This window comes from Corvus moneduloides, chromosome 24 (genome assembly GCF_009650955.1).
Source record: "Corvus moneduloides isolate bCorMon1 chromosome 24, bCorMon1.pri, whole genome shotgun sequence".
NCBI lineage: Eukaryota > Metazoa > Chordata > Aves > Passeriformes > Corvidae > Corvus > Corvus moneduloides.
The window spans coordinates 3130660-3156209 of record NC_045499.1 but is presented as its reverse complement, the minus strand read 5'-3'; the positions used below and the strand labels follow the sequence as shown (position 1 = coordinate 3156209).

The 25550-nt window shown below is 45.6% G+C and overlaps 1 protein-coding gene across 2 annotated transcripts; it reads right to left on the bottom strand.

Moving 5' to 3' along the window:
* Positions 1 to 59: 59 nt before the first annotated feature.
* Positions 60 to 23874, bottom strand: TSPAN2 (tetraspanin 2). Of its 2 annotated transcripts, none has more exons than XM_032133240.1 (8): positions 23718 to 23874; positions 21653 to 21755; positions 8829 to 8926; positions 8331 to 8405; positions 7720 to 7821; positions 6436 to 6510; positions 5623 to 5706; positions 60 to 595 (listed from the first exon to the last, which is right to left on the bottom strand). In XM_032133240.1, the coding sequence occupies exons 1-8, from the start codon at positions 23784 to 23786 to the stop codon at positions 491 to 493; spliced, it is 711 nt and encodes a 236-aa protein (XP_031989131.1). In that variant the 5' UTR covers positions 23787 to 23874; the 3' UTR covers positions 60 to 490. The 2 variants fall into 2 exon arrangements, with proteins under 2 accessions (XP_031989131.1, XP_031989132.1); XM_032133241.1 differs by having other exon boundaries at positions 60 to 4072; positions 23718 to 23873.
* Positions 23875 to 25550: the final 1676 nt, after the last annotated feature.

The window sequence follows — 25550 nt, the reverse complement described above, 5'->3', positions numbered from 1 at the left end:
CCGGGGTGCCCTCGGGGCCTGGGGGGGCTCTGGCCGCGCGCATCGAGCTCTCTCCGGGAGTCGTTTATTCCAGGTTATTTTTATTAGGCAGTTGTTTCAAATTCAAGACACAAAACGCCACTTCGGAACACATCCTAGGGAATCAAAAGCTAATTTCAGCCACAGAGCTAAGTTTGTTTTCTCTCAAAGCAAGAGGTAATTCTGCCACAGACTTGGCAGCACGAACCAGTTCTGACCAAAATCAGAATTTATGCTCTACCATACACGTTATCCTGAAAGTGGTTTGTGTTTTGGAGAACCTCGTGGCTGGAGCACCAATAGAGAGGAAAAAGATTGAAAAGCTTTATTTATGTACATTTTCTATGAACAGCATCGTATGCTGTTAATCTGTAGCCTGCAAAGGCTGTACAATACAGCATTTGAGGGCTTAAGACAACTCAATTTCTTTTTCAAGACACATGAAACGTGTTTTGTTATAAAACTATCAGTATCAAGACAAGTGAAATACGACTCTTCGTTGTAGGGATGTCACAGGGCTGAGCTTCATCAGCTGCTGTGTGGTCTCTGAGAGGTACCAAAACTGGCTGAGGTTTCCCTGTGACAAAGGAAGCTCCCACTGAAATCAGTTACTTAGAAAAATTAGACAAGGGAAATGTGAATAAGGGATGTTTAGAGACACAATAAGGCCATCAGCAACTTACATCTTTATGCTTTAGAACAAACTTTGACAGGAGAACAAGAAAATGTGTTTGATGTGCTTTCAGAATTATCACCTGGAGGGATCTGATCTTTTGTCGCTTTCCTCTGACACAGGCGCCAGGGACGGGATAAATGGGTATTTTTGCTGCCTTATGTGGCAGTAACTCTTCCAATGAGTTAAAAAATACCTTCAGTTACTAAGATGCAGAGAAAACTGCAATTATATTAAGCACCTCACAACAGCAGGAAACTACAAAAGACCTTTATCCCTGGATTCTGTTAAAGGCACTAGTATATGAATAACATGTTGATTTCCAGCTTAATTTATACCAATAACTTAGAGAACGAAACCAGTAACAGGTATTGTCCTGTTCCTGGTATGCAGTGCAAGTATCCCCTAGACCTAAATAACAGTAACCCTAGAGCTTCTGCAGGAATGCTCAGAAAATTAATGCCCTGTTTAGAGGAAGAAAAAAACTAATCACAAACCCAAAACACTTCAGCATAAAGTTTGGTGGTTCAAGTCTGAATTTACAGGTTTTTGTGTAACACTTTTTCCTGTTTTCTTAAGGCACGGGGGTGGTTTTGTACTTCTGGGGGAGTGGAGGGCTGGGGAAGCAAAAGCAGGTTCTGCAAGCTGCCTTGGCATTCAGTGCATCTCAAAGCAGGAGTGGGTATCTTCCAACTTACTCAAGAAATAATAAATAAAGAGATAAACTCTGGTCCTGTCATTACATTCTGGTGCTATGAATTTGAGGAACGAAACCCAATTATGTGTAGATGTGTTTAAAATGAATAGAGTACTGTCATTATGATATGGAATGTAACAGAAGGAAATTGCTTTATTTGCAATCAGTTTCTATCCCTGTAGGGCAACAATCTTGGAACCTGAACCACTGGCTGTGTTGCTATTTTTACTGATTTTCCTGGAAAACTGGCTTGCTCTGAGTGGTAAAAATTATACTTTACAAGAGTTTCTTCTTTCTGCCACTACTACCTTGGGACAACACACCCCAGCTGGGCACTACCCCATCATCTCTTCAGAGCAGAACCATTGCAGGGACACAGCCAGGAGCACCTGGGAGCCAGGAAATTGCTTTGCTGGCTGCTGTGTTAAACTAATTTCTAAGTTTCAGCTTGAAACCCTCATGAATTTGCTGCCAGTGCCATTCTCCCAGCTGAGCCTTTCTTAGGAGCAAGCAGCAGATCAGGGCTGTTTCCTGTTCTGGTTCTTGCAGAATGAGGTCCCAGGCCCTGTTTTTAATTAACATCCATTGCTAATCAGCTGTGACAGAATTACATGAGCCTGACTCTTTCCTGGTGTGTGATCTCATGTGCCCCTGCCAGCCTAAAGCTCAGCCTGGGCATGGCTCAGTCGGCAGTGCCTGCCATGCCCAGCTCTTAGTGCAGTGCCACAGCTCGTGGTTGGAAGATTGGAAAAGAGAAATCCGTGTAAAAGGCAGCAAGATGTGTCAACTAAATCAGATACTTGGAGGAGCAGCACTACCCCAAATCCTGAAGTGACAGAAAACTGATGGGAGTTTGAGTTTCTTTGGGGAATAAGAGATAAAAAATAAATAATAGGTAATGGGTGATATATCCCACACAAATGTGCACTAGAATACACGTATTTCCTGAAATTCCATTTTGTTCCACTGTGTTTCAGTGGAACAAAGACCCCATGACTTGTAAAGTCCAAGGCCTCTTAGACACTGGACTATTGCAATGTGTAGTTTAACTGAACTTCTCCCCATCATGTATGGAACAACTACATCAGGAATCTAAACTGGTGATCACCAGATCTGCTGCTATGGGGATATAGTTAGTGAAAAGCTGTTCTCTGAAATGGTCAATTATCTCAAAATTAAAAAATTAAAGAGATCCTGAGCCTTTGATGTAATTTATTTTTCTGGGGACAACCTTTCTCCCTTCTAGCCTGGTTCAAAAGGAACATTCTCTTATGAATAAATATGACAAATAGAAAAACTAAAATATAGAAACAAACTATGTAAACGCAAGCCCTGAGGTATTTCAAGCACACAGTGTAATTTTTATACCTGACATGCAATAAAGGTGCCAGTAAGAAAACTTACTTCATGGCTCTGTAAAAATGTCCCATCTTTCTTTCCTGCCTTCCGCCCCCAGGAAAGGGCGAGAGGTTGAGGTAAGAGCCCCGTGGAAGCTGTGATAGTCACAGAAGCAGAAACTGAGGATATTAAAGTGCTGCGTGTCTTTTTCTGACCACTTTCACTCTTTGTTTGGCTTCCACAGGCCAGTTAGATTCTCCAGAGATCTGACAAAGGGGCTGCTTTTCTGGACCTAGGCTCCACTCCTGCACCAGTTTGTAGCCACAGTGAGGCTTTTGGGACAAAGGGGCTGCTGAATGTGGATTTTAGTGGCCCCTTGAACTCACAGTTGGGTTTTTTGGTGTATCTCAGCCTAGCTTGGGAAGCTTAAGTACACTTTGCACTGCAGTTGGTCCCAAATGACTGCCTGGTCTTGCCAGCTTCCCACCTCTTTCCCCCTCTTTCTTTAGCCTGGATCTCCTTGGACATGTTTTCTCCCCCAGAGCTTTCTGCATTTGCATGAAGGGTCCAGTCCTACAAAAAATAAATATGCAATCTCTGCATGACAGTGAAGTCAGTGGGTCTACTCACATGAACTGAAGTTTGCTGGAGCAGGCCCTTAGGCAATAATTATTTTTTTAAATAAAGTCCAATTTTATTAGTTCTACTCTGTTTGGGCTTTGGAAAATAAAGTCACAAAATGGATCCTAGGTCTTACATTTTACAATGGCATTTGTTCCTCTGCTAATTCTTGGCAAACAGGGGCTCAGTGTGAGAGGGTTCCAAGCACTGTGTCCCTGTGGGAGGTGCACATCCTGCACAGGGACACTCTGGATGCACACACAACATGTGCCATTTGCACATACTTATCTAGACAAGGTACTGCACATCCAGGGACCTGCTCACATGCATATGTATTTGTAAGGGGAGAGATGCATGTGCTTACATAAAGTCTATACATGTGTAAACTCTTAATTGTACATATACATACATTAAAAATCAAATTAGTCTTAGATGCACCTTTGCTTTTTTTCATTAAAAAGGACATTTTAAACCCCTTTTTTTTGTTCACTTCAGTTTTACTGTAACTAATACAATTCACCTGATCACCTAATGGGATATTTTCCTCTCAGTATGTTAAAACACTGATTAAAATGCATTACAAATATTAAATTGGGTAGAAGAGCACTTCTTGTAAGCTTAGTCTGGAACTCCTGGGGCATAGTTGTGCAGTGACAGTTTTAGATCATTTCTCTCATGTTACGGATCGTACAGCACAGAACCATGCTGAATATCATGCCAAAGATCTAGAAGAGAAGGGATGTGATTTAGGGATCCACTTACAAAACAATTATAAAACAATTTGCATATCAGAACAATCTGAAGGTCCCTATGGCAGAGTAGTGACTGCTTCCTTCTACAAACCCCAAAACATCAGACAATAAACATGGAAGAGGTTTCACTGATTTTATCTGCTCACACTGGTTTCACTGCTCTTTGTTCTAAATGTCTGGGCAAGCACAGCTGCCCCAAATATTAATGTTATTAACATCAATTTAAGTCACATCATAACTGTGACTATTGGTGGTATCCTAGTATTGCACCAGAAGGTTCTGCGTTTCAGAATGCTTCTACATGGAATATTACACACATTTGAGTAAGAGCAGAGGGTGATTCCAGAGTCGCTGGTAGCTGGTGCTGAGCTCTTAATAGTTCCTGTGCTCAAGAGCAAGACTATACATTAAATCTATAACCCCACTTATGTCAGGAAACTTGTTACCTAGAGGGAATGATAAAAGCAGAGAACAGCGGGTGTTGCCAGAGGCTCTGCTTTCTTGCCACAGGTTGATTCTCCAAAGCAGCTCCCTCCTGTGGCTGCACTGCTAAGGGTGGGAGATGGGCAGTTAAAGCACTGGGTTCATGTCTCCTCCCCACACATCTCCCTAGGGACGGGCACAGCTGAGCTCTCACAGCCCTGCAAGTGGCAGAAACAAGCACAGAAAATTGTGCAGGTGCATTTCTGCTGCTGAAGAGGTTGTGGTCACTTCAGGACCTTTGCTGTGTCTGAGGTGGGGATCCAAGGGGAGATGATCCCGGTTCTGGTGTGTCCTTGATGTTATTGAACTCTGTCCCACCCTCGTTGCCTGGCTGTATTTCTGAGTCCCTTCATGTTTCATACAAACCCCAGGATTGTTTAATCCACACACCATCCACACACCATGGTTTCTGTTACTCGCAGAAACCCTTCAGCTGCTTTTCACTGCCCACATAAATCTGTGAATGTCCTGCTCTTCCCAGCAGCTAAAGGAGTGTTTCTTTACTAATATTATGGTTCCTCATGCTGCTGGTGTCTGAGTCTGAAGGAAGTCACGGCACAGACGTGCTGGAAAAAGCTTTGTGCTAAAGCCTGGTGAGCCCCAGCCTGCCGGTCCTGCTGTGTCCTTGGGACAGGGTGACATCTATTGGTCACAGCTCTAGTGGGTACTCTCTATTCCTATGAAAACTAAGGAATGTATCCTAAAGAATTTAAAGCATCAGCCTGCAGTTGTTTTGGAATATATTAAATGCTGCTACAGCCTTTTGCTTTTCAGTTTGGCTCATGTGCACTCTGCTTTCCTACTATTGCAACAAAAGATTACCATTACTTTGGACCCTCTCTAAGGACACAAAACGAACTTGTAAAGCAGTCACCCAGCTCTGCTTGCACTGATGGGGGCAATTCCCAGGGAGAAGACACACTGGAAACGATAAGAATTGAGGAATCTCACCAGTTTCTGCAAAATACCTTCCACAAAGCTTGGAATAAAGGACAGGGTACTGGGCTCAAGGAGAGATTTGAGAACATGGATTTACTCACTGTGATGCTAGCAATTGCAATTCCAACAATTCCAACTAAGCGCAGATTAGTATCAATTACATTCTGAATTTCAACCAGGCAGTCCTATTAAAAACAAAATTAAAATATTTTTTTATTCCTGAAAATCTTTATTTCAATCAATTCTATCAGCTGTTCTTACTGAACAACAGATAAACATGAAAATATTAGTGCAGTCACCATTCTAATTCCTGAATCTAAACCTTGGGTTTTGTTGGTAATTTTCCAGTATCTTCCATTTTCTAGTGAGGCATCTGTACCTCTTGCCTGGAAAGGCTGACACATGCAAGTAATTTTCTTACACTCGGTTTTCCCTAAATTTAAACTCCTTTATATAACAGACCATGCTAAATCAGGAGGTTTGGTGCTTCATTTTGACATTGTACTCACAAGCAGATTCGAGAAAAGACAGAAATTACAGAAATATCTTTCTTAACACCAATGAGGTTTCTAGTCTGGAGGCTCCATGCTTGACTAAGGTGGGCACTTTGCAAAATTCGGCCTCCACGGGGAATTTGGGGTCCTGTTCTGTTACCTCCTTCTCCCTTTTCCTTTCAGATGATGCAATATTGTCTCAGCTGCCATGGAATGCCACAAACAGGCGTCACAACTGAGGGCAATATGACCTCCAGCTTCATTCTGCCTCCACTCTGCTCGATTCCATAAGGAATTTCATGCTGGAATTTGCAAGGTAAAAAGGAACTTCTTCCTTTCTTTTACTAACAGAATGTCTCCAATTTTACTAAAGAACTGACAGGAAAAGTGATTAGAACAAGCAGGACAGAGGACACTTGCCTTTGGCAGCTGGATGTTCTCTGGACAGGGTAATCCTGTTTGTTGTTCCACATTACCTTTACCACAGCACTGGAGCTGAATGAGAGAGAGATGAAGGATCAAAGAGGGGAAAACCACAGACTGTTTCATACTGAAAGTCAGTTATTACTTTCATACTGAAAGTGAGACAATAAACAACTAAAAAAAAAGAATCTGTACAGATCAAGTAATAACCTTATTCTCTATATTTAAACTGCTGTTTCTGGTAGAGTTCCAACTGCGTGGGACAGAATTCTCAAAAATTAGTTTCAATTGTCTGAGGCCACAGCAAACAGCCACATTTGTATTAACAACAATGTCCAGAAAGGATTTTTATTATGGTATTTCATAACAAAGCAAACAAGTGGATTTGGGAAAGGCAGATCCCTGGCTTGCAAGAAAACAGGAGTTGTTAAAGGGAGAATGCAGAAAGTTCAAATATCACATAGAGAATTATGGGCAATGCACAAAAGCTACAGCAGAGAATGCTGGAATTTTATTTCTGACACAACATCGTGCTGGCTTTGGAGGCAGTAATAAATCAGAGTTTCAGAGGGTTTGTTTTTCCTGTTTGCCTATCTCCCACAAAATGCTTGGAATTCCTCTTTGGGTCAGAAATAAGAGCTATGGGAGAAGGACAAAAGGGTCTGAGGTTGTGAAATGTTTGTTCTAAAGAACGTGGGAATTGCTGTAAGGAGCAACAAAGCTTGGGCTTGCTCTCCATGGGAGGCAGTGTAGATCCAGGATGGACACAAATAGGATTCAAGAAGTCACAGGTTGTAATTCTGATTCAGACATTCACTTTCTGGGTGGCCTGAACTGTGTCACACATGTGCTTTTGGTCTTTCACCTACATAGTTCAACCAGAGACAGGATCTGCCCCACTGTAGGTTCTAGGTCACAGGTGACATTTTCTCTGACAGATGCAGAGGGATGCAGACGTTTCTCCCTCTCTCTGCATTTGCGAGTATTTGCCCGTGGATTTCAATATCCAGAAGGGTCATAACAGTCATTTCTTCTGAACACAAAGACCAGAAGCATCAGAAATTTCAGAGCCTGGCTAATTGCACTTTCAAATGTAGAGATCCGAAAACCAGAATTCCGACAGAGCCCTCAGGAAACTCTCAGGGTTGTCAGAGCCTCTGACTTGATTTTAAGCACATTTAGTTCTATTTTTCCATACCTCAGAGGGAGGAATTCTGGATTCTGATGGGCAGTGTGACAGTGGAGCAGTGCAGTGAGGTGTTAAGGTGGAGGAGTACTCACAGCCACGTGGTAGCGATAGATGGTACTGTTGACCTTCCCCACTGGGTTTTTCAGGTAGTCCTCGTAAGCATCATCATAGATTTTTTGGGCTTCCTGTATTGCCTGCAGAAATCAGACTTTCTCAGTGAGCTGCAAATCAGTCTTACCCCCAATCCAAGACTTTCACTTTGTGTCCTCAACCTCCAGGGCAAAAAGTTGTGCCTGGTAAACAGGTATGATGACTCAAAAGCCAGGAGGGTTTGTGGCCTGGTGGCATTCAAAGGGTCAGAATGTTCATAGGCTCTATTCTGTGCTTTGGTTAAACCCTCTAAGCTGGGGAAGTCCAGTGCCTGAATTTGTTTGCCTTTTTCCCAGGCAATACCCTCTTTTCATACAGTTCCCCTTGATGTTCCTTCAAGGCTGAACCACACCTCCACTTTTTCTTGGACAGAGAAGGCAAAAACTTCATCCTATTCCAAACTTGTGATAACACAAGCTCTCATTGGCTCCAGATAAGAATGTCAGAGAGTCTTCCTAGGAAAAGTCTCCTGGAAAGCTTTCCTATGGAAGAGCCGTGGGCACTGGAATCCCTAACTACCCCATTATGACATTAGAGGCTGTTTGCTACTTACCACTTTCTTTCCTATGAAGGCAAATACTCCAGCAGTGACCTCACCTGCAAATATCACCAACAGGCAAGCAAAGAACTGCAGAGGAAGGAGAGAGTCTCACATGAGTGTATCTTGTTCACAGGGGCTGGCAGCCAGCCCCTTGTCCTCCCCAGGCCTCAACACCCCACCCTGAACTAAAGCTACTGAGGAGGCCAAGGCAGATTTCTTGTCATATTCAAACAAAGGGGAAATAGCAAAGATGTGGCTCAGAGGGAGCTTCAGGAAAATCAGAGGGTAATTCCAGGGAATACATCACAAGGGACAAACAAGGGCACCTCCACATGTATGCCAGCTCTGCAGTAGCATGGTGGCTACTGAGTCCAGAGAAACTGGATTAGCCAATAAAAGGACATAAGACCTTTCAGGTGTAATGTAAAGATCTTTCCATTAATGACACCAAGCATTGAATGCTTTGGTTGGTTTTCCTGCACAGCCCAGGCCCTGGAGCCTTTTACTCACTGTTCCAATTAAGCACTGGGACTCCCGCGCTGCTCCACAGCACCCGAAAAATCCGACTGCCGACATGATGGCCCCTGCTCCCACCAGTACATAGAGTCCTGTGGAAAATCAGGGCCAGGCAACAATTTGAGAAGGCTTCTCTCCCCAAAGCCTGCTACCTATTTCATCAACCCCACCCACTTACAGCCAACAAGGTCGTTGGCTCTCACAAAACTGGTTACACAGAAAAGGTTCTCTGACCACAGGAAGAGAGCAATGCTTTACTCAGAATTCTTGGAGAATTAAATAAGACAATGTGAGATCAGCTCAGTTGGTTAGAGCATGGTGCTAAAACCACCAGCTTTGCAGGTTTGATTCCTGGATGGGCCATTCATTTAAGAGTTGGACCTGATGATCCTTGTTGGTCCATCCCTTCCAACTCAGAATATTCTGTGATGAGAATCTGTGACTTCCACCTTCCAAGTTTCCTGTCCCAGGGGCAGCTCAGCACAAGAAGAACAAACCCATCCCAGAACTCCCTTACACCTCTGTAATAAGCAATGTATGGCAAGAAAACCCAGGCATGGCTAGAGGGCTTATTTCTGGGAAACCTGGGGCTGGAAATGTGCTGTACTGCTCTGCAGGGGGGAACTTAAAGGAACATGGGAGATGGCAACATAGCCCCATATAGATCTAGGACCTCAGCTGTAACCTGACATCTAGAAATGCTCATATTCCACAGGTTTTTTGGTTTTGTTTTTATTTTTTTGTATGGGCTTTATCTAGGACAAAAGGAAATCAGAGCACAGTTTTTCTTTCCTCACTTGCAAATGTACATTTTTTGATCTGTGCTTAGGCAACACACGGGTTCCTGTGGGGGTCAGCTCCCACCAGACCACAACCACTGGGGCTGTGCCTTGGCTCTGGTACCATGTTGGTATAATTCTAGCCCTTGCCCTGTGCAGGACGTGCAGAAATCTGCTGTGCCAAGCCACTGCTGGGGAAAAGAGCTTCATTTTTCTTCTCCTCGTGTCCTCCCTGGTGAGGGGACAGTGGAGCTGCAGGCAGAGTGCACTAGAGGGCACAGCGAGCCTTGCTCCCAGCCTGGACTACCCAAACTTCCAATGAGAACCTTTAGTGTGCTCAGTTACCAGTGTAAACACTATTATAAAATCCGACCCAGGGTTAGCAGAGCTGCTGGAATTTGCTGTTAGCAGGCCTTGTGTCACCTAGACTAGAAAATCTTACAGATGGCAGTTTGCAATTGCTAGGAAAATGTAAAAACAGTCAATGTTTGAGTGCAGAGCTTCCATCCAGCTATTCTGCCTCGCTGACGCAGCCTGCTCAGGGAAGGCAAACAAACTCCTGCCTGCTGCCCATTCACTGCCACATCACTCTCCAGTCTCTGTATCTATCCCATTTATTGTGATCTTTCTCTTCCCCTCCCTCCTTCTGCCCCAGTTCCTGCTAAGAAATAGACTCTGCTAAATAGCAATAACACAATTACCGGTAATATGGCTTTGCCCTACTATTGTAGTATCCGTGGTGCTGGGGGGATGCTGCCTGCTGACTGTGTTGGCAGTTCTTATTCCATGTTTTCTGGATTTTTAATAATCAGCCACCTGTGAGGACTAGCCACCACTAGGAGTGAGCATTCTTCAGGCTGATACTTGTACACGTATTCTCAGCACTGGTTTTTACTGATGTACAAAGATATTTATGGCTCAGGGGAGAAAGGTCAGCCAGCCCTCGTGGAAGATGAATTGGAAAAGACAGAAAACCCTCTCTCAGGTGCAGAACCTGGTGCTCAACGGCGAAACACCAACACTGCCATTTCCTGAGATCTCCATGGTAACAAACACAGGGCAATTACAAAGATGTTTCCTGGACGTTTTCTGTGTGTCACTCCCTGCTCCCGTCCCTGTAATCATTTATCAGGCCACTTCACAAAGATAAATTTGAGTAAGGAGACAGGAGAGGACCGTTTCTTTTTGGTATTTGCAGCTAGGAAAGACAAAGCTCGATGAGCGTCGGGGGTGAGACCACTTTCAGGGATTTGGGTTTGCATTTGTCAGAGAAACAGCTTGAGCATTTCACTCGCATGACTCAGAGCTAAACCACTACCTCAATCAGAACTTCCCTTTTAAGGCGTGTTACAGGAAGAAAGCACCACTCACTAAACAAAGCCGAACCCCACAGCTGAGCCAGCCAGGAGTTTAAATCCACCTTCTTCCATCTTCTGCTCAGGAGAGTTCGTCCCACTTTGTCCTTTCTCAGCCTGGGACTACCACTTGCTGATACCCAGCTATTTCTAGATGGAAAATAATGTTGACACTTAAAATTTCCACGAAAATAAAGATATTTTTACTTTTCTACTATATATACACACATGTAATCCTTCACACAGGAATGAAACTTGTGATTTTGGGGTTGTCCTGAGGCCAGGACTTGGCCTCGATGATCCTTGTGGATCCCTTCCAACTCAGAATATTCCATGAGACACATGAAGAGTACCTTGAAAAAAAATTCAAAGGGGCCAAGTTATTTCTCAGCTTGCACTGAGAGGTTTCCCAGCACCCACATCCAGGGATGCTCAGCAGATGATGACTTCCAGGAAGGATATCTGTCAGACTGAAATGTTACAATTTATGGCTTAAACATCTTCATGGAGGACTTTTGCCTATTATAGCAAAACTGTATTACAAAAGCTGCAGAAATGACTACCACACCCTGACTAAGGCCTTACCCTGCTCACTCCTCGAGATAAGATAAAGGGACTCAGGTCTGGGGATACATTCACAGAGGGATCAAGCCCAGCCCTTCCGGGCTGGAGACCGCAGCCCCAGAGCTATCAGCTGCCAGGCTCGCACAGACCCTCGCACCAAAGGCTGGCGGGAGGAGGGACTTTGGGTGTGTGGTGAAAAAGCCTCTGGTCCAAGGCAGTGAATGCCCATCCTCTGCAGTGCTGGGGAACTCAGCTGAGGAGCCCTTCACTCTGGGAGAAGCCGCATCCCCGTGAAGGACAGAGGAGATGTCATGGCCTGTCAAAGGCCCGCCCAAAGGTGTCCCCAGACCCTGCACCAGAGCACTGCACAGGATGCAACAGATCCACAGTGTTGCGAGGGGCAGTGTCAAACGCAGCCCCACTGAGGAGGCACGGGGGTGTTACCACCTGGCCCAAAACGTTTATTAATTCCCTGGATTCTATACTTTTTGGCGGCAGCAGCGGGGGACCCTCACCCTCAAGAAGAGCAGATGGAGGGGAGCAACGAGACGTCGTTGGGACCCCTGGAAGGGTGATATGCTTCTACCTAACCCCTGACACTCCCCCCTCCCCCCCCCCCCGCTTTTTCTATTTCTTCCTTTTCTCTTTCTTTCTCTTTGCCTCTTTTACTATGAAATAAAATTTATCAATTTTTTGGCACCAAACATCTAACCTTGTTTGGTTTTAATAATGTTTTTTGGGTATATTTCGAACCTTTCTGGGTTCGATCTGTTTTATTCACAGACTTAGTTTACTTTGGTCTTCTGTGTTTAAATCGGTTCGTAACGATATCAAAGCAGTAGATGCAGAAATATCCTGGATGGTGTAAGACAGGGATCTGGTATTTCTTTTCCTAGTGGGCTGTACACAGCAATGTAGGCACGATCACCTCAAATTCTTAATAAGAATAGACCTAAATTTTAAATGAGACTCTCTAGAGAGAAGAAAAGCAAAGGGTGGCAATGTCTGGCACACAGCCCTTGGATCTCAGCCTTACCTAAAGCCATCAAGCACTGAGAGCTGTCAGGGTCACCAGCGCAAATCCAGAAATTGGGTGGTGTTAATATCACACCCTGCCTTGCAATAGTATCCAGTGTCAGAAGTACCTCAGCTTCACTAAAACCCATTCCTTCCCAAAAAGCAGGATGGAAAGCCTTAATCAGCTTCTATTCATCAGCACTTCCATTGTAAAATACAAAGCCTTGGCATGGCCTCCAACTTGGCATCTACAGCACAGCAGGGAAACAAAAAAAACAGTTTATAGCCACAAAATGGAACAGGTTTGAGAGCTACAAACTGACACAAAAGATTCACCACAAAGCTCAACATGGCAAAAAGAAGTGTGTGAGTCAGATCAGGGTAGAGAGCTTGTTTTGGTGAGTGGAAAATGATGAGAGGACTGTCCAGCTGCAGCTTTTTGTGCAGCAGAAGGGAAAAAGTACAAGGTAGAAAGGAAGCAAAGGTTGGTGGCCTTTGTGAAATTTTTCCTCTCACCTCTTGTTGCCTCTGTTCATTTCTGCAATTCTGGCACTTCGATCTGTGTGTGCTAATGAAGAGGAGAGAAGGTTTGACACCTAAATTGAGAACAGGAAATGCAGAGAGCAGGAATACTGCTGTGACATTAAGGAGGGCAAAACTGGCCCCAGTGACAGAGCTCTGCCATCTGTGATTGCCCACACTTGGAATATTTATTCCACTCGCATTCAGGACCCACAAACAGATCACTCTCAGCCCCTGAATGCAAAGGGATGAAGAGGCACATTCCAAAGATTAAAATCCATGTGTAAATCCGACAGAAAATTGGTTGATTTAGGCAGACACAGCCAGTGCTCTGATTACTGAGGGGGTTCTGGAGGAAATAGGGGCTTCTTTGTAACCACAAGAGGATGAAAAACAACGTGTCACAGGACTGGGGATTTTTGGACAGAGCCTATTCTCTTCATCTTTTTTTGCGAGGAAATATTGAGGTTTTGGGGTGGTGTTTTGTTTGTTTTGCTGTGCTGACCCACCCCCACACACAGCTTTTTATAGGTGTGAAGAGAAATGAAGACTTCTCCTTTTAGCAGTGAGTCAAGTGAGAGAACACCTGGTAACAAATTGATTTCCCTTCTGGCTGTAACGTAGTGAGTGTAAGAGGGGGAAGCCCCTTCTTCTGCCATTGTTTTATTTTGCAAAGACAAATTTGGAAAGCCATAAAGCAGCAGGTTTTCTGTGTATTTGATTTTTTGATTCATCCCATGGGGAAAATCATTATTTCCTGAAAGGAAATTGTCAACTGGGGGGTATTCCCTGTGAAAATTCCTGCAGGAGGGATTCCCATTTTCTAGCAGACTCTGCTTTGCAATTACAAGGGGAATTACAATGTCATCTGGCAATCTCCTGTGGCTCCCAGTAGTGAAGAATGGCAAATCCACAACTCAGCAGATCTCTGGATCAGCCTCAGTGCTCGTGGCACAGAGCTCTTCCCTAACATACTGTTTCCTCTGGATATCTAGACACATCTCCTTGGGCTGTACTGAGAGACAGCAGATCTGTAAGTGTGAAAAAGCACCTTAAAAAGGACCAAGGTATTCTGTGTGTTATTTCCAAGTGAACAAAACCTCTGTGATTAGCAATGACACAGAATTCCATTACTTTAGACCAGATAGAAGAGAAGGACGGAATTTTACTGGCTGCAATGTATCTTTATATATATCAAGAGTGAGGGAAGAATCAGCCTGGGCTGGAAGAGGTCTGATTTCGGACTCTGGAAGAGAATCCACTCCCAGAGCTGCTTTTTGTTTGTTTGTTTGTTTTTCCCCAAGCCTTACTGAAGGTTTGAGGCACAAATCCCTGCCTGGAGCCTACTGCACAGAGCAGGAGCAGACAAACACACCCTGTCTCTGTCTGGCTTTATTTCACATGGGTTTCTTGTTTACCTGGCTGCTACGGGCACTTTCCATTTGAAATAATTCTCCTTTTTTTTTTTGCTCTCTTTTGGGCTGAGTAAATACCACTGAACAAACCCCCAACTGTTCCTACTCCACAGAGAGAACAAGCAGCTCTGTTCTTGGGGTGAGGGACCCAGCGGCAGTGACGGCAGAGCCCGGGACCCAGACAGGGCTTGAAGGGATTTTCCTGGGGTTATGTGTTCCTTGCAGCCCAGGAGGCAGATGTCCTCCTCCACAGAAGGACTGAGGCTCTCCAACCCTTAGGAGAGCACCAAGGAACCTCTAGCACAGACACACTCTTGGAAAATATGAGAAACACACGTAGGAGTTGGAAAAAAGCAGCCAGACGGGGACGGTTGTGTGTGTGGCACCAAACACAGCCCCTGAAACAGGCTTGTTACTAGAAATTTCCATTGTATAGTTATTTATAAAATACATTTATAGAACTGGAGAAGAGCTGCAGAGGCCTCTAAAGTAAGATGAATTTCTGGAGAAGTGGAACATAGCCTTAATTTGAGCATAATGGATGTATCTGATTAAGTGTCTTGTGCGAATTCAGCGGGGATTTTGTGGTTAATCTTCCCGGAACCACAAAAGCATTATAGGCATCAGCCAGTTTGGAGGCTTCTGCTGATGCACAAATCCTGAGTTTCAATTTAAAAGCAGCCTCACTGTAATGTAACATCCCAGTCCAGTTCCTCCTTTTCCCACAGAACACCAGCCCTTGTTACGTATCTTGCTCACTTGCATCCCAGAACCCTAAACAATTATGGCCCAAATTCACTCAAGCCGAAGTGTGTTCCCAAAGCTGTTCCCAAAGGCTCTGTCAGTGTCTGTCACCCCCACAGACTGCTCTGAACTCAGGTGTCAGCAACACACCTGTGCCAGCTGGAGCTGTTCTACCCTGGCTGAACTTTGCAGAACCCCGTGGCAATGGATTCTACAATTTAATGATGTGAATAGTGTGGAAAAACTTCCTCATATGGGAGCTGTTCAGAGTGCACACTATGGTCATAACCATGTCAAATGCCTTGGTACTTTTTCTAGTTTTGTTGCACCCTTTTGGACTAGAACCACAGAGCATTCAGGACACTGAGTGCACTGGAAATGTACACAGTGACATTAAGATTTTTCAACTGGATTCACATTTCCTTTCTTCATAATTCCTGACATCCATATGCCTGTTTGACTGCAGTAAGCAAAGCACTTTGTTGTCAAGAGCAACTGATAGTGAGCCTAAGATCATGTTCATGTGTGGTTGTAGCTAATTTAAAGTCTGTCAGTGTTTATACTGCTTACATTATCTGTTACCACTTGCATCACTTTGTTGATACTGTATTTCTTCTGCCTTTGTAATACTCAGTCATTTGGTATTCTGAAATCATCTCGTGATTCTCTGCAATCCTCTCAAGATTAGGACACTCTGGATAATCCTGTGAGTGCATGAACCAGCTCAATCCAAACCCTCCTGAAGATGTTTTTGAACTGACACACCCCAAAAACAAGCCTGAGGGCTTTTTGGTTGCTGGTTTGGTTTTTTCCAGCAGACAAAACACTTTCCTCTTAATGGCTTCAGAGTGGGCAGTCCAAGTGTATTTACAGCTCTGCCAGAGTGAAACACAGCACAGGACATTTCCCTTATGGGAGTTATAATGGGTTATACTGGTTTGGTTGTTATGTAGAACCATCTTCATGCATGTAGAGCTCCTTTTACAGAGACTGTGTATGATAAAGGAGCCTGGGCAACCCCGGAGTGTGGTGCGCTGCTCCAGCAAGAGGAATCATGGAATCATGGAATGGTTTGGTTGGAAGGGTCCTTAAAGATGATGTAGTTCCAGCCCCCTGTCACGGGACACCTTCCACTATCCCAGATTGCTCCAAGCCCCATCCAGCCTGGCCTTGGACACTTCCAGGGATGGGGCAGCCACATCCTGGAGGCATCCAGGAATGGGAACCACCTTGATGTCTCTACTTCCCTCAGGACCAGTGGCAGGTTTATCCCCAGTCACCTCCTGCAGGTGGCTCTTTCCAGAGAACTCCAAGTGTTGGTGTGGTGAGCTCTGGGCTGGCCATGGGCAGCCTGACCAGAACCAGGGACACCTGGAGCCTGGGTGCTCCCTGAGGGGAGCTCGGGGCACTCGGTGCTGTCAGGGCTCAGCAGTCACAGCAGTGCTAGCAGAGGGCAGGAACCAGGGTGGCTTCCAGCTGCCTTGAGGGAGGAGAAGGAAATGGGGTAACTGTGGGTTCAGCTGCTGCTCTGGGGTGGGACTGGCTGGCTTTTACACAACTACAGCAGGGAGAGGAGGGTGGGAGAAGTCACCCAGGGGGACAATTTAATGGGCAAAAAGCATAAAGTGCATTATCATGCTTAAGTGATTAAAGAAAAAAAAAAAGCCTCCTGAACCTTAGCATCTTGCAAAGATACAACAATCACCCTGAGGCAGATGGACAGATTGTTCCATTAGGCTAAATTAGCTTGTTTGGTCAGAATTGCCTTTTTTCTGTCAGGGGGAATACTGACTCTTAGGAACTGCTGCAAGGTTTTATGATCCAGAACAGAGACTGTGGACTTTAGAACAACTTTCATTTTGAGAAAGGTTTTTTCAGGGGGTGGTAGTGGTGGTGTCATATTTTTAAAGCAAATTTCCAGTGCAGCAGCTTCCGTTTTCCACTCAGGTCCACTATCAGCCTTTTCTAAACCACTCTTCCTGAGTGGCAGAAAAACAGAGCTGCATACAAGATGATAGGAAGAAAGACAAATTCATTACTTAAGTCTTAAGTACTGACTAAAAGCCTCTCCAATATATGATGACAGGATCATTTAACGCTCTTCTTGTGGCATCACATCTCTACACAGGGGCTGTTTTGCCAACAGCTTTCATTTTAAAGGCTGGTAGAGTTTGAGAGGTTATGGATTTAGGAGAGAAGATCCTGTTGACTAAGAGTATAGTGCTTGACTCCAAAATAGATGAATAGAACTAGAACAAAGGGAGGCACAGGAGCAGAGAACTGCAGTTCACATGGATGTAACTCCAGCCAACTCCTGTTTGTATGGGCATCCACTACTATGGAGAAAAACTACTAATATCCTTCAGCTCCAGACATGACTTCATATCCTAAGGCACGCTCCATCTAACTGTACCTTTGAAAGCCAGCAGCATCACTCCTGCTCTCACAGACCCCAAGAAAAAGCCACAATCACCCTAAAACTTTTGTCCACAGCTGTTTTGGCCCTGTTGGATGCCTGGACCACAGATTGGATCATGAGACTGAAACAAAGAGAACAGAACAGAGCAGGAGGGTTTGTGAGCTCTGGCTGTGCAGGAGGAGCAACATTTCAGGGCTGAGAAAGAGCCACCCAGATTGATTCATTTGCATTCACCAGGTTTTGTTACCATTCCTGAGGGGGCTTGTTGAGTACATACCCTTCACTTTTATTGTTGCTGGCAGGGATGGGACCCTCTGCACTTCATTTCTTAGGAATACAGAGAGTTTGTCCTGCTTGTTGCCCTTTGTCCACCAAAAGCAGAGATGGAAGAATGGGGGTCTGGAACTGATCCTTAAAAAGTCCCCATGTCAGTTTTTACTTCACAAATGCTCCACTTGCACTCAGCAGCACTTGGTCTGTACTACTGTGCTTTAGGTATTCTTAAAATTTAGAACAGCACTACTACAAGGAATTAATTAAGGACCAATTAATTGTGAGACAGCAATGCTGACACCTTGGGTTCCCACAAGCACCTTATTTCCTTCTGACTGTTGCAGACTTTCCTGCACAGTAAAAAATTTGGCAGTCTTGGTAAAGGAGTCTCTATAAGGATGAGCAGTCCAAGGGAATTCCCTGAATTCTACAGATTTTTTCTCCATTTGATCAGTGCAGTGTCACAGACAGCTCAGATGAAAAGTATCTGCCAGCTATGGACCTTTGCTGAAATTATATTATTTTCTTTCCTTTTTTCTCTCTCAAGTGCAGCTAAGAGAGGGATCTATGAACTCTACTTGAGCTGAACTGCAGCCGAACAGGGAAGCTACAGTTTTGCTTCACCACTTGAAGCACAGGCACAAAAACTGTACTGTGAGATGGAGAAACAAAAATATTGTCCCGCTGTAGTGGGAACTCCAAAAGCTGGGGAGCTGCAGGGAGAGGATGTCCAATTTTAGGAGCCTGCTGCAGTGTAAGATATGTCTGGTAAAATGGTCAGAGGCTGCATGGGTCAAAAAGTTCCAATTCCAACCTTTGCTGTTGTAGGTTTTTCACTGCAAACTGCAGTGGGGAATATGGATCACCAAACACAAAACCACAAGCAACAGAAAGCTAAGAACACATATGTGCTTGCCCACAGCACTGCTGCCTGTAAGCTGCTCTCCAACCAACAAAAACATCTCAGTGGCTGGAAAAGATGAACAGGCCTGGTTGCCAAGTCATGGCCCGAATCATTCCAGGGGCAGAAAAGACAGCTGGACTGCTGGTAAAGAACAGGGCTATTTAAGGAGACTCACTCTGGCCTAATGGAAAATGCAAGGATAGAATTATCAATTATTTTACACTAACCCAACATTTCAGATCCAGGAAAAAAACCATCACAAGGAAGCAGAAGAGAGAAGCTGGTTAGATTCGGCTGGCAGCTTAATCCAGGTACAGAAAGAGCAGAATGTGCTGCGCTTTAGAAGAAAGAAAATTAACTGCTTTTCAGAAGACGGCGTTTCAGCCTGCAAAGCAAACTCCAAATGCACCTGCACTGTTGTTCCAAGCACTGACACAAAGTTGATGTGATCACAGGGCCTTGGGTTATCACAAAGAGCCACAAAAGCCATCAGTGGAACAGAGGTAAAGAAATTATTTTTGGCTGTATAGCTATATGCTTATATTTTAAGTCATACTGCTGATCTGCTTTCTCTTTCAGCCCTCAGGGCAGCTGCTCCTGGTGTGCTGCATAGTGTTCCATATTAAGAATTCCTATGCAAAACCCTGGCTGTCACCCAGAAAGCATGTTAGAGAGCAAACACAGAGCCAAATAAACAACAGTCCCAGAGACTCTGAGAAAGGCCCAATACACAACTGCCAAGGGGGACTCCGAGCTGAAATCTCCTCGTGAGGGAAAGCTCTTCAGCATGACCTTCAAATGCAGCTTTGTCTGCTGCAAACCCCACTGTAACTGAACTTCTCACTGTCCTTTTACCACGGCTTTGGTCCCAGACTATTGACAGCTTCAGCACGGCTGTGCCATCAGATGCTCAGGAGTCACAACAGCATTCAGCAGGATTTGTAACGAGGGAGGGAGGGAGGGCAGCAGAAAACTTTGGTTTTCTTTCACAGAAATGCTTTGTTCAGTGTCTATTACGGAAAAGGGCAAAACCTTTGCTTTAGAATCCAGTCCAAAGTGCAAGTTTAAAAGAATTCTGACATCTCTGTACCCTGTTCCTCAGCACTTCCTCTCACAGTTATGTATTTCAACAGGCAGGTCTATAAATATGTGTGGCAGCCCAAGAGCTGAATGTCATGGTATCTGATGAAACTTTTACAAGAACGTTCCCCAGGACTTCCCAAAATTAACAACTTTGAACAACTTTTGTAATTTCTACTCAGGGCAGAAGCAGACTAAATCTTTTGGAGATTTAAATGCACATGCAACAAAGAATATCTTGTTTACACCATGTATTCCAGGCTGTACTGTGAAGCTGTGGTGCTTATTCACAGCACAGGATGTAGCACTTTCTGGCTTCCAACAAACCAGCACTTGATTTTGAAGGCCAGAACATCCTTCTGTCTTGTTTGCTCTCCTGGGACGAACGTAAGTGGATGAGGCAGGGAAGCATTCCAATCTACAGCACAGGGAATTCAGCAGGTATACACTGGATCTGGAAATGAAGTTGGTGGTCTAATATGCTGCTGTCATAGATGTAAGAGAAATAGTATATTATACTTCCTGGCTCTCTGTGTCAGTGGAGGTGCTGCAGGGTATTTTACAATAACCTTCAGGTCCCAAACAATGTTTTCATCTGAATGGTTTTATTCAGCCTCACAAAATCCCGCGGAAACATTGCTGGACATAACATCCTCCCCATCTATTCCCACGGCTGCACAGCCAGTTCTGTGCCTCTAGCCTGGCTGCAGATGTTAAAGAAACTTGGGCCTAGGGCTGTGGTGGATCTGAGTCAAAGTCTCCACTGAGAGAATTGGGGTATTTAAACTAACTGCACAATCCTGGAGTGATGGGTAACTGCTGCAGGACACCTTGGGTCAACTCCCAGTCCTTCCACCCTGTCAGAGTGGCTGGATAGACAGGGCAGGACTGGGTATTCACTCACACTTGGCATTTGTAGATGGCAAAAATGTTTGCACCAATGGGATTTTACTGAATCCTTCTCCAGGGGTGATGTATTAAACAGAAATAATCTGACTTTTCTGGTGTAAAGGTATATTGCAGTTACTAGTGACAGAGAACTGCAGTTGCTGGCAGTCCTAGACAGCTGCTATTTAAGGGTGTCTATAGATACAAAACACAGGTGGCATTTCCAGAAAACCCACCTGAAAATCCTAGGGAGAAAAAAGTTATCTTAAATGCTAAAATTAGATGTGACTAATCCCAATTCTGTGGGCACAGGAACTAGCTGACTCCTGCCCAGGTTGGACAAACAGTTCCTGAGATGACTGAACACCAGGTAGTTTCACTTTTCAGCTGTGGAAGGATTTGCTCTGACACTTCAGTCCCACTGAGGCCTCCACAGGGAGAACTGTGGAGCAGTTTTTTTGCAGCAGAATTTTGCTGCTCTCCTGGTTCTGGGAACATTCTGAAGAAACACTTGTTTTGTTGGCTGGCAGCTGCACAGAAAACTCTGGAGGGATATATTGGTGAGCCCCACAAGTCTCTGACCTGTCTCACCTTCTATTCTGAGAGTATTAGCACAATTCACTTAGGGTATGTGGGGACTGGATCAAATCCAGGAGAAGAGATTAGTTAGATCTGAGGAAGTGGATGCCAAGCAGAGAAAGGTCAAAAGCCATCACACACATGGCACGCAGCACCAGAATGTCCAGTTTGTGTAGGTCAGCCCACGAATTGTTGACCTTCTATAAGTCAATGCATAAGGTGTGTCACCTGCCCCAGGATGAAACCAAGGCTGCTGCCCTCCCAAGCACTGTAACTTACCCATGAAGAAAAGTTCTGGGGACTTTTTGTCTGTAGCAAACTCTGCCATGGGCCCACCAAACCGCAGCCACAGCCCACAGGCAATGACAGCCAGTCCCGCCAGCTGCAACACAAACAGAGCAGTCAGGGCTGCAGTGACAAACGGCTGGAGAGCATCACAGAGGTGTCTTGGCACCTTCTGCTTTCTTGAAATCCCACAGCTCAGAATTGCCCTGTCAGAAAATTCATACAGAACTCGCCAGGGTCTGATAACAACAAATTCTTATTGCAGTGCAATGTACTTCTTTCTTTCGGCTCTTCAGTGTAGTGGTGCTTCTGAACTTACTAGTGACTCTCAAACCTTGTCAGTCATTTAATCATCAAAACTTGGCCTGAACTGCCATGAGAAATGGAGTGGGGCAGGGGACACCCACCAAAACTAGGAGGTACAAGGATTGTTACAGGGTAGGTATCTTGGATCACAGAAATTACAAACCAGTGATAGATGCTGTCAAATGCAAGGAAAAATTCCCTTTAATGTGAACAAGACTAGGTCACAAAGGAGTGTCACAGCATGTTGTTTGAGGTGAAGGACCTACAGTCGGAGGTCTCAGCCTCACCACATGCTAGACAGACCATCAGCTTGCCAGGCAATGCTGTGTGCCCTGTCAGAGAGCTCCAGCATCCCACAGGATCAGTGCTGTGTGTCCTGCAGACAGCTCCAGCATCCCTGAGGACCAGGCACAGTGTCCTGCTGCTGTCCAGGCCCAGAGCCTCAGTCTGTGGCACCCGCACAACCTGGACAAGACTCACAAACACCTGCTGCTTCCTATGTTCGTGCCAGCCTCCTCTAACCTGTCCTGCATTCCCTGGCCCTTGATCCATTGGCACGGCTCCACCAGCCGAGAGAGCAGGCAATTGTACAGCTGGAGAGCTCGGGATCACAGCTTTCCTCACAGATGTGTCCTAGCAGAGGGTGAGGGTCCCCTGCCACCCTGTCACAGCATGGGGACCTCCCCGCTGGCAGCCCAAGGCTGCCAGGGCCTCTCCAGGCTGTGGAGTGCCCCTGGCAGTCTGGGATGAATGTCCCAGTCAGCTGAGGAGATGGTTCCTTCCATCTCAGCGAAAGGCAGATAACAAAACACAGTACTTGTCACTTTTTAGAAACAAATAACACAAAGCTTTGTCCTTCTGCTGCCTTGCAGCTGCAGCTGGGCAGCATCACTCTGCCCCTCCAGCTCGAGCACAGCAGCACTGTGTCTCCGGAGCGCGCAGCGCTGTCACCAAGAGGGAACAGCCTTTGGTTTAACTGTGCTTCAAGCATAAAGGAGACAAAAGCCCAAAACTGCTTGGTCCGGAGAGGCTGAACAGGATGACTTTGTGACTTCTTTTAAAAAGACTCCAGTGAATCAGAAGGAAAGAAAAAGACATTTAAGACGATAGCATTGCTGATTGTTTTCTGGAAAGCTGAAGGGAGAACAGAGCATGAGGGAAAGTGAGAGAAGAGAAAGCGTGAATTCAGCTGGGCTGTGGAACTGTGAGACTATTGAAAAGGTGCAATGAGGAGAGAATGGACACAGCATTCCCTAAATCTCTTGGGGGTGATGCGAGGACTTTGTCTTAGGATGAACTTGTAGCAGCTGTTGGCTCCCTATTTGAAACGGCATTAGTAAAAAGCACCGTGATGCTATGAAATGTTCTGCTCAATGCACTGCACCGGGGGAACTTCTCACAGCCTCCTCCTGCAGCCGCGCGGTTACCGAGGAAATGGTCGCTACTTTAAATGATCAGTTTAGACAGATGCTGTCTCTGCTCAGCAATGTCATGTTAACACCAAGGCGGTGCTTCCCCAGGCAGAGCTGTATCTCCGTAGGAGCGAGCACAAGCCGGGATCGCTGGCCGGGCGCTCCTGCAACCTCAGCTGGGGCAGCCGATCCCGCAGGGCTGCCGGGAGGGACCCGCGCCCGTGCCACCCGCCCGACCCCGGCCCCCTGGCCCCCCCGGCCCCCCGGCCCCCCGCACCCCGCAGCGCCCGCAGCAGGTGCCCCTGCCCGCCCGGCCCCGCTCTGCTCGGCGCGGCGCTCACCCAGAAGGTCAGGTTGAAGATGAAGAGCAGGATCTTGATGCAGCGCATCCCCCCGTACCCCACGCCCATGGCGGGCGCCGGCTCAGGCAGCAGCTCCCGAGGCGGTTCGGCCCGACTCCGGCGGGGCGGCCCCGGGGGCAGGTGCGGGGCCGGGCGGGGCCGGCGCTGCCCGGGCGGATCCGCCGACCTGGGCCCGCCCCGGGGCGGACTTTGTGCCCGGCGCCGTGCCCGGGGGTTCCTGCGGCCGCAGCTGCCCGGGCGGGGCACGGGCGGGGCGGACGTCCCGTTTGCCCCGGGCACTCAATGAAATCCCTCTCGGCGTTCCGTGTGTCTCGAAACGACGCTCAGATCTTGCAGATGCTGCCCACAAAATTACAGGCAGGATCAAGAATGTGATGTCGTTAAAATTGTCTTGGTTCACATCCATAGCTAAGAGCCCCTAAAGTTAATGTTCCAATCACTAATTTGTTCTCTGATTTGATCCAAAATGCTGATTCTGCTGTCAAAATGTCACAGCTTTCTCCTCTTACGATTTTTTTCAGCTGTTCCTTCGAGGTCTCCAGGAACTCAGAGTCCAAAGTTGCCTGTGGGGCTTTGACAGGGGAGCACGAGGTAAGGTTGTGTCTCTGGAAAAGTGGGGTTTCTACATTAAACATTTCCTCTCCACGTTTAACGAATAAAGCACTTATTTCCAATTTATTTTAGTTTGTGCTCTATTTGTAACTGTAGAGTTTTACCTATTCAGATTATTTTCATGTTTTGAATCAATTTTCCCTGAGGTGTGTGTGGAAACCATGCAAAAATGCGTGGGAAAAGATGTTTGCTGTTGTTATTTTGAATTACACTCATCTAATGAAGCAGTAATACCAAAGGATGTTGGAGGTGGTTTCCTTTTTCACTCACTTTGCTCTTCATTTTCAGTTGTGTTAAAGCCCGGCCACATTTTGGAAAAATAATCCCAAACAGTTTATTTGAATTGGAAGGACAGAGTTTAATTAAGAATCTTTTATTCAATTTGCAATGAAATACACTTTATTGGTTTTGGTTTTGTTGTTTTTTATTTTTAAGAAACATTGAGTCTACCTTATGACTCAGAGTAAAACCCCACAATTTCCCTTTTTCTTCTGTGACGCTCTGCTAGGTGATGTTGATCTACCAGGTCCAATGTATTCCTTCTAAAATAACACAACCATGAATGCATTTGAATAATCAAAAGAACTTTGTGAAAATGAGATCAAACAGTAGCAAAAGACTTCATTATCCCCTGATACATCTGAAGCAGTGAAAAAACGAGGGAGCGGTTTTGCCTTGGATTATGACGGCAACATAGTTTTTTAAAAAGTCTTTTATTAGGCTTCTCTGTTTCTCTCGTAATTTTCATGCTGAATTTCTCTGAAAGTGTAGGAATGGAGCATTCAACCTTCATAAGTAGTAGGTCTCCTTCCCACGTAATTCTTGAAATGAATGAATCCCAAGGTGCTGATTTTCAGCACATAGTTCTTGGCATCTCTAGGAGGCACTTCACAGCTTCCTCCTGCACTGCCCGGGGGTCCCACAGGTTCGGGTGCCTGGGGGGTTCAGGCAGGTTTGGATGCGTGGGGGACAGGGATTACATGAGGCTGGCAAAAAGTCACTGGTGGGGGTCTGCAGGGCTCAGTTTTAGGGCTAGTGTGCTGCAGTGTCTTCAAAAACAACTCGGATCAGGACTCAAAGGGATACTGAAAAATTTTGCTAACAACACTAAACTGGGAAGAGCTGTTGACTTCCTTGGAGGCAGAGAGATCTTGAATAAATGTGAAGGCTGGGCAATCACCAACCATGTGGCGTTTAACA

Excerpts from the sequence above, each read along its gene's own strand:
- TSPAN2 (XM_032133240.1), bottom strand. The coding sequence starts at position 23,786 with ATGGGCGTGGGGTACGGGGGGATGCGCTGCATCAAGATCCTGCTCTTC. Across the intron at positions 6,511-7,719 it reads TCTATCGCTACCACGTGGCT|CTCCAGTGCTGTGGTAAAGG; the intron begins GTGAGTACTCCT and ends TCTCTCATTCAG. Across the intron at positions 5,707-6,435 it reads AGAACATCCAGCTGCCAAAG|GACTGCCTGGTTGAAATTCA; the intron begins GCAAGTGTCCTC and ends TGTTTTTAATAG.